General features: G+C 53.5%; 1 protein-coding gene across 1 annotated transcript in view; it reads right to left on the bottom strand.

The window, feature by feature from the left end:
- Positions 1 to 16,710, bottom strand: part of PLEKHH1 (pleckstrin homology, MyTH4 and FERM domain containing H1) — a 51,850-nt gene that overhangs the window by 1,993 nt on the left and 33,147 nt on the right. The window contains exons 10-28 of the mRNA XM_030855303.3: positions 15,228 to 15,378; positions 14,928 to 15,070; positions 13,859 to 13,969; positions 12,859 to 12,945; positions 12,344 to 12,505; positions 11,289 to 11,369; positions 10,774 to 10,956; positions 10,272 to 10,380; positions 9,350 to 9,462; positions 8,546 to 8,722; positions 8,084 to 8,181; positions 7,412 to 7,589; positions 6,714 to 6,869; positions 5,550 to 5,650; positions 4,408 to 4,549; positions 3,125 to 3,267; positions 2,878 to 3,007; positions 1,261 to 1,347; positions 815 to 961 (exon numbers count right to left, since the gene is read on the bottom strand). Coding sequence (XP_030711163.2) covers positions 815 to 961; positions 1,261 to 1,347; positions 2,878 to 3,007; positions 3,125 to 3,267; positions 4,408 to 4,549; positions 5,550 to 5,650; positions 6,714 to 6,869; positions 7,412 to 7,589; positions 8,084 to 8,181; positions 8,546 to 8,722; positions 9,350 to 9,462; positions 10,272 to 10,380; positions 10,774 to 10,956; positions 11,289 to 11,369; positions 12,344 to 12,505; positions 12,859 to 12,945; positions 13,859 to 13,969; positions 14,928 to 15,070; positions 15,228 to 15,378 — 2,499 coding nt within the window. The remainder of the gene's footprint in view (positions 1 to 814; positions 962 to 1,260; positions 1,348 to 2,877; positions 3,008 to 3,124; positions 3,268 to 4,407; positions 4,550 to 5,549; positions 5,651 to 6,713; positions 6,870 to 7,411; positions 7,590 to 8,083; positions 8,182 to 8,545; positions 8,723 to 9,349; positions 9,463 to 10,271; positions 10,381 to 10,773; positions 10,957 to 11,288; positions 11,370 to 12,343; positions 12,506 to 12,858; positions 12,946 to 13,858; positions 13,970 to 14,927; positions 15,071 to 15,227; positions 15,379 to 16,710) is intronic.

Raw genomic sequence — 16,710 nt, 5'->3', positions numbered from 1 at the left:
CCTTAAGTTAAAATACCCACCTGGGAGGAAATGTCCAAAGGGGATCGTTCCTGTGAGGCTCAGAGGCCTAGTGAAATAGGCGTCTGGAGGTCCTGAGGTGCCCAGTACCTCCTGAGGACAGGAGGACCAACATTCCGCCCTGGCTGTCTCCAAGACAAGGCAAGGCAGCCTCCCTGGAGGAAAGGCTCTGTGTATCCTCTCCTTTGGCAGGGACAGTATTGAAAGGAGGAGGTGGTTTGGCGAACTCCAGCTTTAGGGTTAAAACAACAGGGTTTCCAGTTGCTCAGAAGGGAGCCAGGAACTATAAATCAGAACTTTGGTTCCAGAGTCTCTGCAATTGTTATTTTTTGCATCAACATTTCCTGTACTGAGTAGGAACAAGGCCCTTAAAGTGAACAGTTCCTAGGACCCCAGGGAAGGGGGAGCATGTTCAGAGTGTCCCACTTGTGACTAGTGCCGGGACAGCAGAGCCCAAGGCAAGGTGAGAACACTGGGCCTGCTGCAAGGACGACAGCAGCAAGAGGGCCCCCATTCAAGCCTGTCCAGTGCTGTGGCTGACAGAACAGAGGAAGGTAACGTGAGGAGTGCAGAGTAGCTGGACCAGAGTGAGTTCCCTCTCCTGCCAGCCCCCCTACCTGCCAGCTCAGCAGTGACCGTAGAGACGCCACCTGAACCCTCTGGGGTACTGATGATAGTTTCATTTGGGGCAGGGCCCTTCTAGAGTACTGTCATAACCCCAGTTTCCTTTCTAAGCTCCGAGCCCATCTCATCAGACTACAGCAGGGTAAAATGTTTTAGCAGCTTTCAGACCCACCTTGGGAGCAGCCATCCGGAAGATCAGCTTCTCAATGTGGCCTTTTCCAGAGCTCTGGTCTGAAGTGGATCTAATCACAAGCATGAAGTCATCCCGGCAGCCACCAAAGGTCATCACTGAAGAGTAGGGATAAGTGACGTGCACTTGCTGTGGGGAAAGATCCAGTTAGTTCTGGAAAAACTTTCCACCTGCCTCCTGAGCTAGGAGCCAGCATGCCCAGTCTCTTCCAGACCAGGAAGGGAGAAGTCCGAAGTGGTCACACTTTGGAGATCTACATTTTGAATGTCTACAAGCTGTGTCTAGACTAGAGGACAGCAGTACTTGGGCAGGGGGTGGGGGAAGGAAAACCGTGGTCACTTAGCTCAGCCCTTTGAGTCCAGAGAGAAGAAGAAAAGATACTGTCAGGAGAAGGAGGGGTCAGGAAGCCAGCCCTCATCCTCCCGTACCATGGTGTTGTGGTCCAGGATGCTGACACCATCCTCATTCACCGCAATCCACACCAGAGTGTTCTCCTTGGAAGACGGCTGTGCAGGCTGGGGGAACAGGAAAATCCCATCAGACATCCACAGCTAGGGATTCTGAACCACTAGAGCTTTCTGAGGAAGAAGGCACATCTAGGGATCTGCTAGGCAGTGATTTCCAACTTTTTTCTTTTGGCAAACATAGAAGATGGTATTTGTATAGCATGCGGGAGTAAACAGGCTGCTCGTGGCAGGAGGCACCTGGCTTGGGGCTCTGGCCACCTACTAACAACCCCGAGTATCACTTTCTTGTAGTACCTATAGCCCATCCTGCCATGGTACAGAACACAGTACACTTTGTTCCTGTTCCAGAACAGAGGCCAGCCCTGGCTGTTCTGTTACAGGCATGGAGAACAGGCTGTTTTTTCCTGGCTCTCAGAAACTGACAGCATCCCACCCACAGGCCCTCCTAAGTGCAAGCTGCATCTTGCTTCAACCATTTCCTAGGGACTATAAAATAATTAGGAAGACAGTAATGCAAGGGCTTTAGGCCCTGCCAGGGAGAAAACTGCCTATTTGGTGGATAAGTCCTAGAATGACTAATTTTCACTGCCAGGGCTGCAGTAGGGCAATCTAGATTTCCTGTCTCTCCTACCCTGGGGAGAGAGATGGACATGTCCCTTTTTTCAGGAGCTTCTCCCAACCTTCCAGACTAAGTGGGTCCCCATGTTATATGCCTTTATAACACCCCTGTACTTTTCCTTCATGGCACTTGTGACAGCTTCTAAAAAAATTATATGTGTTTTATATATATATATATTTAGAAAGAGAGAGTGTATGTGTGCGTATTTGATTAGTGTGTACGTCCCCCACTAGATGGGAAGCTCCATGAAGGCGAGGACGTGTCTGATTTGCTCACCTCTTGTCACCTCAGACAACTAGCACAATGCCTCAGATATAGTAGGAGCTCAACAATTCTTTGTTGAATGAATGAGTGAATGTCTGTTGTCTAATCTGTATCCTCAGTGAACAGGATCATGATCCAGCTTCGAGGATAGGACACTGTGATTACGTACAAAGTTTCGTGCACACCAGATAGCCAGTGAAGAAAAGTTCCATCTGAAATTACTTTTAGCCACCTGGCCTTCCAGCAGGAGAAATTAACTGGTGCCTGAGTAGTCAGATCCCTCTGTGGCTGCACCAGGTCAGCAGAGATGTATTTGTTTAGGTTACACGTTGTTCTTTCAAACTTTTTTTAAAATAAAAACATTCTCAAGAGGAACATCATATCAAGTCTGAACTCTGTTGTGGATTAGTTGACCCTATCTTTTTTTTCAAAGGTAGGATTGGGAAAGGAGTCAATAAAGGAAAGTTAAGGATCGCCCAGAAATAACCCTGGCCCGGAAGCAATGAGTCACAACTGCTCTGGACCAGGGAAAGCTGGAGTAGGCAAGAAATGGGTGGAAAGATAGTGACCCCTAGTGGTTGCGGGTGGGCGCTGCAGACTGAACTGGCTCAAAACATGACCGAATCCAGGAGAAACTTAGGGAGTTCCTGAGGGTGTGGTAACCACTCCTTTGGCTGGAAACCACCCACACTTACCTGAGCAGCAAAGAGCTTAGCACCAAAGAGGGGCCATTTCCGGGCCACTGTCAGGTAGATGCGGATGCACTCAGGAGAGGAGCAGCCTTGCAGTGCTGCCCACTTTGTGGTCAGCTGATCTGCCAGGTGCCTGGTTTAGACGGGTGGAGAGAGATGGTGCCATGTTTCTGTTGCAGCTCTGAGGTTTTTCCCAACTCTGCAGCCCATGCCTCCCTACGGTGACTCCCTGCAAGACCTTGCAGCCTACCTCAGCTGTTCCAGGGGGGCCCCGTGTCTGTAGCGCCTTGGGTAGAACCTGTCTAGGACCTGCTGGAGGTGATGCAGAGCCTTGGCAGGGGGTGTGCCCCCAGGTCCTGGCAGGATGGGCTTCTCCAAGTCCCCATACTCTACCTGTGGTAGAAGCACATGGAGGGACAAATCAGGAATTTGGACGTGAATGGGGTTGGGGGCCTGCTGAGAGGTGAAATAAACCATTATTTCATCCCTTTATTGGTGAGGTGTGAATGGATGTGAAAAAACACTTCTTGTGTACAGACAGACCCTTTATCTCAAGTTTCACAGACACTAGAGAAACAACCTTAGGGTCCTAGAATATTAGAGATTGTCTAGATCACCTTTCCTTTTGCAGCTGAGGTTAAGTGCCTTATCCAAAGACACAGTTAATTAGTGGCAGACAAGGGAAACACTATAGAAATTCTGGCTCCTAATCCAAAAATATGGGATACAGGATTGAAGATGCTACAGATCCTTCAGTAGAGCTGACTGTTCCAAATGTGGCCATTAGAGTCAGATGCTTGGCTCAAATCCCAGCTCTGCCATTTACCAGCTCTGAAACCATGATCAAGTTAAACTCTGTGAGCTTCAGTTTACTCATCTATAAAGCGGAGGTGAGAACTAAATAGGGTACTACATATAAAATGTTTCGCACAGGGCCCTCTACAGCATACTCAATACGTGTTTACTGTATTAAAGGTCCACTGTTATTATTTCCCCATCCTCTCCAGCATGTAGATCCAGACTCTTTCTTACGGGAACCATGAAGGATCCCAGATTCCTTTGGCAAGACAGCCTCCTAAAGGTAATAGAAGAGTCAAAGTCTGAATGTGTGTTCCTTTTCCTACTTCTCATTACAATGTTTGACAGCTGTAATACACACTTAACCACATACATTATATGACATACATTATCTAGGAATTACACTTAGTACAACCCTGTCGGGGCAGGTAGGGAGGTATTTTTGTTTTCGGGATATGAAAAAGGGAACTACAGCACAGACAAGTGAAGTGACTTGGCCAAGATCTCATAGCGGGAAGGTGGCTAGGATTCAAACCCAGGCCCCTGGTTTCCACGCCCAGAGTTCTGCATGTAGCCTGGATCTGCAGCGAGGCACTCTGCTGGGTAGGAGTCAGCAAGGCCGCCCTCTCTGGCACCTCAGGACCCGCAGAATCTCCTGTTTCAGCCTGTGTGGTGCACTCCACCTATGAGTCCAAGACGTCTCCTGACCCTCCTGACTCCTGGACAGAACCTTACCTGGGCCATCAGTGCCGCCATCTCCAGAGCCAGCTCCTTGTTGACAGGAAACCTCCCTGCCACTATCTCTCCGCTAGTTTGGGAGGCAAGCAGCAGGCGCTCTCGCTCTGTCTCCCCTTTGACTTGACTCCGAAAGTACAGCCTACAGGGGAGAGAGTGAGAAGCCAGGGCTCAGCTGGGATCCCAAACGGATGAAGCTGTCTCTGCATCTGTTTATCTTGATTTACAAAGAAAAAAAGAAACTACTCTTTTTATACCATCTGTGAGCCTATTTTCCACTGCCTCCAGAAAAACTTAACCAAGCATGACACAGAGCAGATAGAGGGCCATCAGGTCCCATAGCAACAGTAGCATGTGGTCGGTTCTGAATTCACCGTTAAGACTTACTGGATTTGGTGAGGGGAATCTGGTACCTGGAATCATAGCTTATTAGGAAACTAAATGAGTTAAGAGTCCAAGAGACTAATGGAAATCATCTGCCTGGAGACATACTGGGATGGAATTTTCTTAGTCAAATTGGTATAAGTCAGGATTTCTCCTTCTGTATTTCCTGGAACTGGTATATAGGAGCAATTTATTCTTTTTTTTTTTTTTTTTTGGTACGCGGGCCTCTCACTGCTGTGGCCTCTCCCGTTGCGGAGCACAGGCTCCGGACGCGCAGGCTCAGCGGCCATGGCTCACGGGCCCAGCCGCTCCGCGGCATGTGGGATCCTCCCGGACCGGGGCACAAACCCGTGTCCCCTGCATCGGCAGGCATACTCTCAACCACTGCGCCACCAGGGAAGCTCCCAGGAGCAATTTATTCTTTAGTCTTAAATATCTAGTGCTCAGACAAAATCTTCCTCTCCTGATGTAACACATGCAGCCACCTGAGGAAGTTGGTCTGTTTGGGGGGCAGGGGTGTGTGTGTGTGTGTGTGCATGCATGTGTGAGTGTGCAGACACAGTACAGGGACGGAGAGCCTGAGCTGTCCAGGGTCTCACAGAGGCCAGCAGAGCCAGCCTGGGCCTCCAGCTACTGACCAGCAGGCAGTGTTATATCTCTTGCCCTGCCTGTGCAGGACAGGCCTCCAGCTGGGGGAGTGATGAGCTGCACCCCAGCAGCAGCCCTCATGCTTGGTCCCCCTTGGCGGTGCCCAGGACCTGTTCTTGTACATCAGCTTCACGACACGTGTGCCACCCTCAGACTTTCCGGAGTGCAGCTCCTTCAGGGCTTGTTCCCACTTGGAGATGGCATCGCAGATCTGCATGAGGCAAAAGAGGAAAGTCAGAAAAGCCCCTGATGAAGGGAACAAGGTCCAGTCAGGGCTGGACTCGGGCAGAGCCGCGGGGCAGAGTTGAGGGACTGTCCATCAGGAGGCTGACCCGCGGGGCCTCATGCTCCCAGGACCCAGGGTGCCTGCGGCTTTCTCACAGACAGAGGTGTAGCTCTGAGCATGGCGTGGGCAGCAAACCATGGAATGCTGCCGCCATTGCCTGGACATCTGAGGGGGCCCCCCAGAGGCTAGGCAGGCCCCAGTTCAAAACCATGGCTCCTCATCACCGGCTCCACTTCCCTCCCACCAACCGCCATTCTCTTCAACAAATATAACCGGAGGCCTACTGTGTAACAGAGGCTTACAGATGCCTGGGCATTCACAGATGCCCGGGCATAGTTTTTCCAGGCAATGGTAAAAGACTACAGGAGCCTTTGTCCTGTCACCATAAAGAAAGCAGAGACTGCAGCCAAAACCCTCATCCTCATCAAGTGCTCCAGCACATCCCACAAACACCCAGCATGCCCCGCGGCTCTAACCCCAGACCCTAATGCAACATAGGGTTCGAATCCCACTCAAGGGCCTTTACGCACAGAAGTACCATAAGGATCTACCTCTTTAAAGTTGGTGGGACCTGTAAGCAGAGCACGGGCCCTGGCAGACTGGGTAAGAGTGAGCTGCCAGCGTACAACACATCTGCTGGGTCCAGGCGTACAGTTGTCCGTCTACGCATGTGTGTACGAAACTGGCAGCGGGCTCCGCCCAGGTGGGGCTGCTGCTGAGAAGTGCCTCCCTGTCCTTCCTACCCTGAGCTGGGAAGCGGCTTTTCTTCTGGAAGCTGAACAGCCTCTCAAGGGAGGGAGGGAGGGAGGGAGGGAGGGATGTGGAGATCTTCTCTCCAGAGACAAGGGCACAAATGACTTTTCTCTGCCTATATGGGCACATTTTAAGATGGCACAGAAATGCTGGCCTCGGGCTCAGCCCCAAACCGGCTGGGAACACAAAATCCTGAAGACCAAGGTGGCTCAGTTGGCTTACGGGGGACCATCACCTTGACGCTCCCCTGCAGGCAGTGTTCCAGGTCCCTGCCAGAAGGGTCGTCCGTGAAGAGGGCAAAGCCAGAATGGGAGGACTTCCTCATGCCCGTCTCCTGGTTCAGCCGCTGGAGGAACTCGTCCACTGTGGAGGAGCCGTCAAAACCCACCACCTGCCGGGAGAGGGGACCTCCTGAGAGGGGCCCACGGGGGCTAGTGGAGGGGTCAGAGGCCGGGAGGTGGAAAGGCATGGCTGAAAGGAGCGAGGGCGACAACAGAGGCCAAAGAAAGCTGGTTTCCACATGCAGAGGGCGAGTGCTTAAGGGAGGAGCCCGCCCACCATAAACTGAAGTCCCACATAAGCTCCGTTCCTCCTTTGCTGTCACTCTTTGGGAGGCCCTTCCCCTGCCACTTTCTTGGTCAGTGTGTCAGCTTCCCTGTTCACGTAGTGGGTTCAAAAGCTCCTCTTCCCAGGCCCCAAAGAGTGAAGTACTTTTGTGATTCAAGCTCTGTACTCCCTCCACAGTGGCACGAATGGCCCCACTAGCCCCTGCACCCCAGGCCCATCCTTTGGCTGGTCTGCCTGTTAAGATCTGCTGGGCCTAAGGAGGCTTAGCACCCACTGGCCCCAAGGTGTTCTCCTCTGGGATGGCAATATGAGAAGACTCAGCACAGGGAGCGCGGCAGCCTTGTCACCTGGTAGGTCGCTCGTCACCTGGTAAGTCCCGTTGGCGAAGTGCACGGGGATGCTGAAGGGCGAGGAGTGGTGGAAGGGGTTCCGCAGCAGGATAGACACCACCTCCATGCGCGAGGGCCTGGCCTCCCGCTCCCCAGTCTGCAGCGTCCGCTCCACTGCCCGCTGGCAGTACGTGGCGTACTGGCCCGTCTCATTTCTAAAAAGACAGGCGAAGGAAGAAAGGAAAACCGGGAATCCACTCATCCCTACCACTTGACACCCTGGTTCCCTACCTACATGTAACCTATAGGACCAAACCTGCAGCTGGAAGGCTGTGACACGAGCCCCAAAGACTGGTCTGGGGTGTTAATTGGTCGTTCGGGGCCTATCTACTGCTGGTTGCTGGCACGGATATTTTCTGCAGAAGCCAGAAAACATGGCAACAGAGAATGCAAATCTGGGGATGATCTGGGGGCACGGTAGCTCCACATGAGGGCCCCCACTAAATACCCACACACACGTGGATTGGTGTGTAGAGGGTGCCCAGATCTCCACGTGCCCATCTGCGTACATGGTGATGGGCAAAGTCTACATGGCCACTGTGCAAACCCCAGAGGGCGGGGCGATCTCATCCATCCTAGTCTCCCCTGCGTCCCTCAGATCATGCCAGTCGGTAGTGCCAGAGCGGCAGAGGAAACGACGTGCACTCACCGGGGATCTGCGTGGCGCTGGAGCTGCTGTTTGACGTACCAGAGGAAGTGGTGCTGAGGCAGGAAAAGTGGGGCACACAGAGCCAGGAGCTGCCAGCACTGCCGGGGGAAACAAGAAATGTGGGCTGAGCGCTGGGTCCGCCGTGCCACCACCATCGCAGTCCTGAGCTGCAGAGCCTTCACCACCCTCTCCGAACCGCAGCCCCCAGCCTTCTGCGGGCACCAGGATGGCCAGCCTGGTCGGGCTTTGTGCAGAGCCGCAATCACACAACCTGACTGTGTGCAGACGTCCAGAAGGGGCACAGAGAGGGCAGCGGGACCCGGGCAGCCTTGAGTACGGAAGCCGCCTGCTGGCTGCCAGGCTCGGAGGATACCTGCCCGGTCACCTCCTTCCACCTTTCCCACGTCCTGGGCAGCCCTGGCCGACGGCTCCCGTCGGCCGTTCCGCCCCAGGGACGCCCACCTGCATGAGGGAGCACTTCTGCGGCGGGCGGCAGCTGGTCTGCTTCATGAGTTGGCAGTACAGCTCGCTCTGCAGCTCGGGGTGAACGAGGCAGACCTGCAGCGCGGTCTGGGCCAGGGACACGTGGTAGTCCACCGAGGCCGCTTCCACGGGCACGTTGATGAAGAGTTGGCACGACTGCAGGGAAATGACAGTGGGCACAGGTAGACTGACAGCCCCCTGACTATCGTCCTCTGTGACAGGGGACAGACTGGGCCATCCCCCCGCCCAGGGCTCGAGGAAGGCTCTGGTTCACGGCAGACAGCCCTTTCTAGGAGGGAGCATCGTGACTGCTCGAGAACGTCTATGCTTACCGAGAAGGCTACTTTGGGATAGGATCTTTCCTTTACATGTTTCCATTACATAAGCAAGACATATTCATTTTTTTAAAAGACAGAATATTCAGCGGGGAACAAAGAATATTCTAAAATAGGCCAGAATCCCTCAGGTCCAGAAGCAACGTAAACCTGCCCTCTCCCGCTGTTCACTACAGGAGGGCAGCTCTTCGTTTCGCTAGTGCTCCCCAAGGGCCCATGAATGAAGTCCCAGAGCTTCCAGCCTCCCTGCCCTAAAGGACATGATGGGAGCCCTGAGGGACTTTCTTTCCCTTCCTCTTCAGATCCCTCCGGGAGCTCCCCCCTAAACTGCACAGGTCTTCTCCACCCCGGCATCACCGTGGTGGGAAGAACTGCTCTGGGCAGAGCCTGGGCACAGGGCAAGGGCGCCGCCACCAGTCCATGGGCCTGGGCTCAGCTCCCACTTTACCTTGAAGAGCTTGACGGCCTCCGTCTGCAGGGCCTCGGAGGGCAGGGTGGTGAGGGAGGTGTACAGCCCGTCTTTGCTGTAGCACAGCATGGGGTGCCTCCAGAGGGGGGAATCTGCCCGGAGCACAGCACCAGAGAGCAGCAGCCGTTACCGCTGAGGAGGGAACTCGCCTCCCCCGCACCCCGACCCTGATCTCTGGGGAAGACGGTGCTTTCACAGTCGGGACACGTGGGCTGTGCTGGATTTATATCCACAGAGTGTGGGCTGTGCACTGCATTTATTCAGCACACTCACGAGCATGGCTTACAGGAAGGCGGCTACTGCTTTGCTCGTGGGGCTGCAATAGGGGTGAACGTCCAACGCAAGGCGTGGACATCGGAGTGCAAGCGTGCGTGTGCAGGGGAGGGCCTCTCCCTGCAGCGCTAGGTCTGGATAGAGGAGCGTATACCAGCCCGGAACAAACACGCCTCGGAGCAGCAGTAAAGCAGTGTGTGTTCTGCGTGCCCTTGGGTCCTCAGGGTCCTGAGAATCAGTAGCAAAATAAAGACCCCAAGAGGCCCCAGGCTTAGTTAGCCTGATCCTAACTTAGGCTTCATTCATTAACAAACTCTAACTATAGATTAACCAGCCACCTTCTTTCCTCAACCCTCTGCCCAGCCAGCAAAGTTGCAGTGAACAAAGTAAAACATTGACCAAGTGGCCGGAAAGTCTGCTCCCCAGACAACTGCCCCAGATACTGAGTGGTCTCCTCAGTAGCCTCACCAGAAACAGGGGTCCCGGAGCTTGGGACGGGAATGCCCTTCTGTGGCTCAGAAGGTCTCCAAACAGCTTCAGGGTACAGTAGTGCTTTCTTTGGGCTCCTGACCCACAGTTACCCAGCCACCACCCTCCAACCCAGCAGTGATGGCCACCCTCGCCTTACCTGGGTCTCCCTCACCATCCATCAGCTTTCCAATGAGCTGCTCATAGGCAGTGCCCACCTTGGCACTGCTGCCACCTGCAGCCACTGTGAGGTGGTAAAGCCATGTATCCTGGAAAAGGATGGAAAGCCACCTGATGGGGCTGGGCTGGGAAGAATGGAGGCAAGAGCTCCAAGGGAGCCTCCCTGAAGGGGCCAAGCCCAGGGTAAGGGTCAGCCTGTCTGGTTGGCACAAGTCAAGGCCACCGGTTCCTAAGGGGAAAGACTTGGGATCGGCTGAATGTGAACCCAAGTTCCTAAGCTTGTGGTTCCCTCCATCTCATGGCCCCAGTGAAGAGATGTTGGTCACTGGGAATGGATTCAATACAAGGAATATTCAGGAAATACTAGTTGCCAAAATGTCCAGGAGGGAAATAGACTCGAATCTGGGGAAGCTCAGAAGAGAGAAGGAAGGTGAGAATCAAAGGTGCAAGCTTTGCCATGGAGGCCCAGCCCCCTCCCTTACCTTTTCGTGCTTGGTGCCAATGAGGAGGTAGGTGGGGCTGTGCTCTGGGGGGTGGATCACAAGGGTGCAGTGGGAGGAAAGCAACCGCCGGGTCCCTCCAGCCTCATAGTCCTCGTCTGAGTCACAGGATCGATCTACTTCCTCTATGCATGCGTCCTGCACAGGCAGACGGCCCAGGGGGCGCTGTGGACACGAGCCTTCCGTGAATGGGAGGGCCAGCGGGGAACAGAGGAGTCTCGTCTCTCTGAACCCTCAGGCCTTGTAGGGCTGGGAATCAAAGACGAGGGGGAGACTACAGCTCCCTGGCTGAGGCGGGCTTGGAGAAGCACAGACAGACCACACAGGCAGGATCTACAGACCATGCACACTGGTCACACACTCTAGAGGGATCTGGCCAGCCAGCTCTGTACTTGTTGTGGGGTTGGGTGGGGTAGAGGGTAAAGCTGGGCCTTCCATAAGGACACAGAGCCACAGGAATGTGGTTTGGGGGAAGCTTTCGGGAGGCCAGGAAGTACCTTGTCCTCGTGGCTTCGATAGTAGTAGAAGGTTCTCCCAACAAGAGCACACCAGACCAGTTTGGAATGGCCATGCTTGACCTGTAGGCCAGAAATGAACCAGCATTATTAGAACCAGAAGACCCCAGAAGAAGATCCGGGACTGGCAAAGAGAAGCCAAAGGGAGACAGATCTCAAAACCCCTGGTCCAACTCAGATCCTTTGGTCAATCCCAGGTCAAACTCAGATGCCACCCAGATTCTCTACTAACGGGACCAGCTCTTTCACGGCGAGCGTCCATGGTACCACGCGACACCCCATCCTCGTATGACCTGCCATTAAAAGATCGACCAGGCCAACCAGATATCCTGTCCCAGGAATATGATCACGAGAAGAACTTGCTAATCTGCAGAGGCTAGAGTCGGAAGGGAAGGGCCACGGTGGGCTGAAGCCCTTGGGCAAGTGTAATCGTGAAGTGTAAAAAGCACTGCACGTGGGCAGAGGAGATGGCTGTGAACACATACTGAACGGGGAAGCAGCGGCACAGGCAGAGCCCCAAGCACTGAACTTGCGCACACCATCATTCCTGACGGCATCCTGGCCTAGTTAACGTGCTTCCTTGTTAACTTCCCCTTTCTTGGGATTAACAAGTGCTTCTCAGCTCCCTGCAACCAGAAGAGCCCTAATTGAAACGTCTTTAGGGCAGCCTGAGATATTATAAGTCTTTGGCCACACCTGTCTCGCCGAGGTCACAGCTTCCCACTATTCACACTGAGCTGTGGTGGGTACAGGCAGGGGTGAGGGCAACTCCTAATGACCTCAAAATGGGTCCGATACATTCCTTTTCCCCCTGTCTCGAGAATAGCTGCTGTTGTAACAACACTGACCCCTATTTTTCCAGACACTCATTCACCGTCACCTTGTGTGGTTCAGCCCACAGGTAGTCAGTGTGAGGGGCCTCCTGGAGAAAGGAGCTGTGTGTCAGGAGGTGACCCACCAGCCCAGCACTCACTCCTGGCTCCCCTGACTCTCATGAGGAGCCCACCACGCTCCTCCCCCACCAACCCCACCCGTACCTTAGTCAGCCAGCCCTTCACAGCGGGCTTGGCGCCGCCCTGAGTCAGGGCCGGAGGCCCAATGGCCTGGACCTTCAGCAGGCTCTGTAGGACACGGATCCACTCCTCCAGCAGGCTGGGCGAGTCCGCTGTCAAGTAATAGGTCTTCTTCTCAGAGATGAGCTGTGGAGAAGTGAGGGGTTGGGGGTGGGGAGACAGGACGATGGAAGAACAGGGGCCTGGCTCTGCGGTGGTGCAGATCTCCGAGCCACCGGCTCTTCCTTCCTCCTGCCCTGGTACTCCCTCCCTCCCTTCTCCTCCTCGTCATCTTTGCCTCCGTGTCTCTCCTACCTTCACTCCATCTCTCACATTCTGCCTCCTCTTCCTTCCTCAAACCCACAAATGAGGATCAATGCAAACGTCGAGGTAATGGCTTTCACACATGCTCATTCTGTCCCATCTTTGTTTCCATCCGAGCCATATCCAAACCCAGCACCTCTTCTACCTAAAGCACTGGCCGCCAGGAGCATGCTCACCTGGAATGTCTGTGCACCCTCCCCTCGAACAATTTGGCAACGGGAGTTCAGTTCCACTTGGCCTTGAGGTTTCCGGATGACGTCACTCTGTAAAGAAAGGGATGGAGAGGAAAGAGGTTGGAGCCTTCCCAGAGCACATCATTTCCCCTCAGACCTTACTCTAGGTCACAATGGGGAAAGTGATTCCTAAGCTTTCCTGGGCTGTGGTATGATGGATAACTTGTTCTGGATCCTGGTTCTAACTAAATGGAGCAATGATTAGAGACATGGGTCCTCCTGATCCAGGCCTCAAAAAGTATAGATTGAGCCTTTAAAAACTGGATGAGAAACCACCAGGTTATTCCTGAGCTACAAAGCCCTTAAATTCCTTCTACTACATATTTTATAGTGTTGCAAACAGGTGGCCTATATATATCACCATTACCTTCTCCTGTGCCACTGCAGACATAACTAATCAATCAGAGCATGCCTACTCATTGAGTGATACGGGACCTGAATCCTTCACATGATGCTCAAGGTAGCCACTAACAATCAACTGGAGTTGCACAAGAGTCAGGCCTCTTTGCCTTCTTTAAAACGTTAACATTGGTTCTCTAGGGAGGGCCTGTCAAACTAGGTCCCAACATCCTAAGGCTCCCTAATTCCAAACAGTGTAGGAAGGAGATGGAGGAGGTGACAAGCTCGCCTATCAGAACAGTCCTGATGATGTGAGGACAGCCTAGCTATGGTTCATTTACAGGGCTCGGCTTCTGAAGGAAGAAGGAATCACCAAGCCCATTCATCTAGAAGTGCCCCTGACTGCTCAGTGCCTGATTTCACTGTGAGAACCAGTGACCAGCCTCATGGTCCCGTGTGGGGCTCAAAGCCTCAGGTGCCTGCCCAGGCTGCCTCTCCCTGCCTGCCAGACCTTCACCTCTGCCCTGCTTCCAGCCCCTCTCATGCGGTTCTGGGGCTGGGGTGGGGTCCTTTTGCCTACTGTCCTGGGGAAGGAGGGTCTCACCGGAGACTTGTAGTACATGATCTGTCCCTGTCTCAGGACAAACCAGCGCCTCTTCCACGTCTTCACCCGGCTCCCCATTTTCAGCAGGTAGCCTGACTTCTCCAGTGACTCCTGCAAGAGTGGAAGGGTGTAGGGGGATGAGGGATGGACAGAAGAGGGAAATCACTGGGGTTCCTGGACATCACACAGGCCAAAATGGCCCAGCTGAGTCACTGCTTTGTCATCAATTAAAAAAAATTACTGAGTATCTACTATGTGTGTTTTCAGGGCACTGCCCTGCTAAGGGTGCAGAGAGGACTTATAAAGCATGGGTGGTCCTGCTGGCAGGGGGAGAGAACACCTGACCCTGAGGAGGTGGTAGATCAGGGGCTGCACAAGCGAGAGGCTGGCCACGGAAGGCTTCTGGCAAGAGCCAGACCTGAACTGACCTTGGAAGGAAATCAGCCTTTCCCTTGAAGACGAGCCCAGAGGAGGAAGAAGGCCATTCCAGGCAGCAGGAAAGGGCAAGAGAGGTTTGGGGAACATCAGGCTAACTGGGATGGAGGGTTCATGGAGGCGGAGATGAAGACGGGGCAGCACAGTGCTATGGAGCGAGGGCTGGGGAACGAGCCATCTGCATTTACCACTGGCTCTGGCGCATAACAGCATGCCTCTGAGCCTCAGGCTTCCCATCCATGAGATGGGGTAATAAGCCTCATTTGTGAGGACAAATGAGACAGTGCATACAAAGCCATGGGCACGGTGCCCGGCACACAAAAAACTCAATAAACGTATTGTTAGCTCTCGGCATCCCAGGGTCAGTGTGGAGCTAAAACGAGGTAACGTGTAAACTCCTCCTGGGCCCCGTGGGCCATAGTGATGGGGTCTGTGTGTGCCTGGCCCCCAACCGCACACCCCCAGCCCACTCCCCTTGGCCTCACATCATCAGTGGCAGCACCCAGACTCCCGCCCTCCCTTCGCCAATCCCAGGGACCCTCATGCAGCTGCTGCCTGGGTCTTGTGCTGGAGGTCCGCTCCCACCCGGCCCTGCCTTGGCCCCATCAGGGCGGAGGCCAAGCTCCCAGCTCACCCCCCCTGGGCCCAGCCCGTCGGTGGAGTAGGATGAGGTGCGCTGTAGTTTGTGCTCAGGCTCTGAGTAGTCGCTGTCCAGGGAGCAGGCGTCCGGGGGGATGGCATAGTCGCCCTCAGAGCTCAGCGAGGACATGGAGACGCCTGTCCAAAGGGAGGAGGAATCAAGGCCCAGGTCCACAGCCTCCTGGCTCACACAGCCTGGGAGCTGCAGGGTCTTCCACACGCACGTGGGACTGCCCATGGGAGGAGATGAAGGGCCCTCATTGTTCTGCACCCCTCCCACCACGCTTCTCCATACCTCTCTTTATGGCCCGGGGGCTGCCCAGTCCACTGGTCTTCCTGGACTCAGAGCAGGGCACTGAAGTTCGGAAGCTCGCCTGGGAGCTGCAGTCATCATCGGACCCAGAGGACTCGTCCACAAAGGGCACCGTGCTGATCTGCATGGCTTTCTGCAAGACAGGACCCTCCCCACTGCAGCTAAGGCTGCAAGACAAGCCCCATCCCATCTGCACTTTCACTCCCGCTCCAAGTGCCTGGGGCGTGGCCATCACAGCCTGTCTAGAGCACGGGAAGCCATCACCCAGCTGGGGCACCCAAAAGACAACTGTCCCTTCCCGACTTGACGACCTTACCCCTGTGTCCTCACCTCCATGCTTCTCTCTCCCTCACACACCATCATCCTCTGTGGTCCCCAGTGAAGCTGCCCCACCAGTGCTGAACACCTTGCTCCCTGCCACTAGGGGGCCAGAAAACCATGCCACGGGGCCCAGTGTGAGACAGGAGCTTTAAAAGTGGGTGGGGATGACAAATCGAGAGATCATGGCAAAAATTTAAAAAGACCGATCACTTCAATATTGGGGAAACTGTGTGGAAAAGGGTACTCTATTTTATATAAAAGATTTATATAAAATCTTTTTAGAAGGTAATTTGGCACTACCTGTCAAAATTTAAAACATGCATATTATCTGCCCCTCAATTCCACCTCTAGAACTCTGTCCTACAGAAATATGCATATATAAGTGCACAGAGATGTATTTGCATGGTGATGTTCATTGCAACACTGATTTTACAGAAAAATAGAGACATGACCTACATTGTGAATCAGGGGAGGACAAGTTAAGGTAGTTATGGGGCATCTATACCAAGGGGTACTGGGAAGTCCTAAAAGGGGAGGCAGAGCTGTGCTGTGCGTGGAGGTGGGGCAGGAAGACCTGACACATGGCTGGGTGGACAAGCAAGGGGTAGACTGACGTGTATGACATCATCCTCTTTGCGTGTGCGTGTGCGTAAGAGAGAGTAAATTTGTAGATGCATTTGTAAATGCATCAGAGGGCATTACAGAATAAACACCAAACCATCAGTGAGAGCTGCCTCTGGGGTTAGGAATTAGGGAAAAGCAATGTAAGAGGAAATTTCACTTTTGGCTTTTTATCCTTCTACAAAAAGTTTTACAAAATATTACTGTTACGATCTCAAAAAACATGCTGGGAATCTTTTCTTTTCCAGTTAATGTTGTAAGAACTCGCAGGCAATCTCAGATTGGTGGGGAATTTCAGTCTTTCCCTAAAGTTTTCCAAAAAATCTGGCTAGAACAGGACAGGAAACTGACAAATCTTTTCAGAGGTGCCCATCTGAGTTACCATCGGTCCCTCATCTCTTGGGGCATAATTAATGCGACTTATGAGTTCTTGTTAAAGACTATATGAAAGAAATCATTTAAGTGCCATTTATCAACTGAACAGACATAAGAAGAATGCAGTTTGGTCTCGTTCCTAATTGGC

Source organism: Globicephala melas, chromosome 2, assembly GCF_963455315.2.
Source record: "Globicephala melas chromosome 2, mGloMel1.2, whole genome shotgun sequence".
Lineage (NCBI taxonomy): Eukaryota > Metazoa > Chordata > Mammalia > Artiodactyla > Delphinidae > Globicephala > Globicephala melas.
This window is presented reverse-complemented; position numbering and strand designations above follow the sequence as displayed.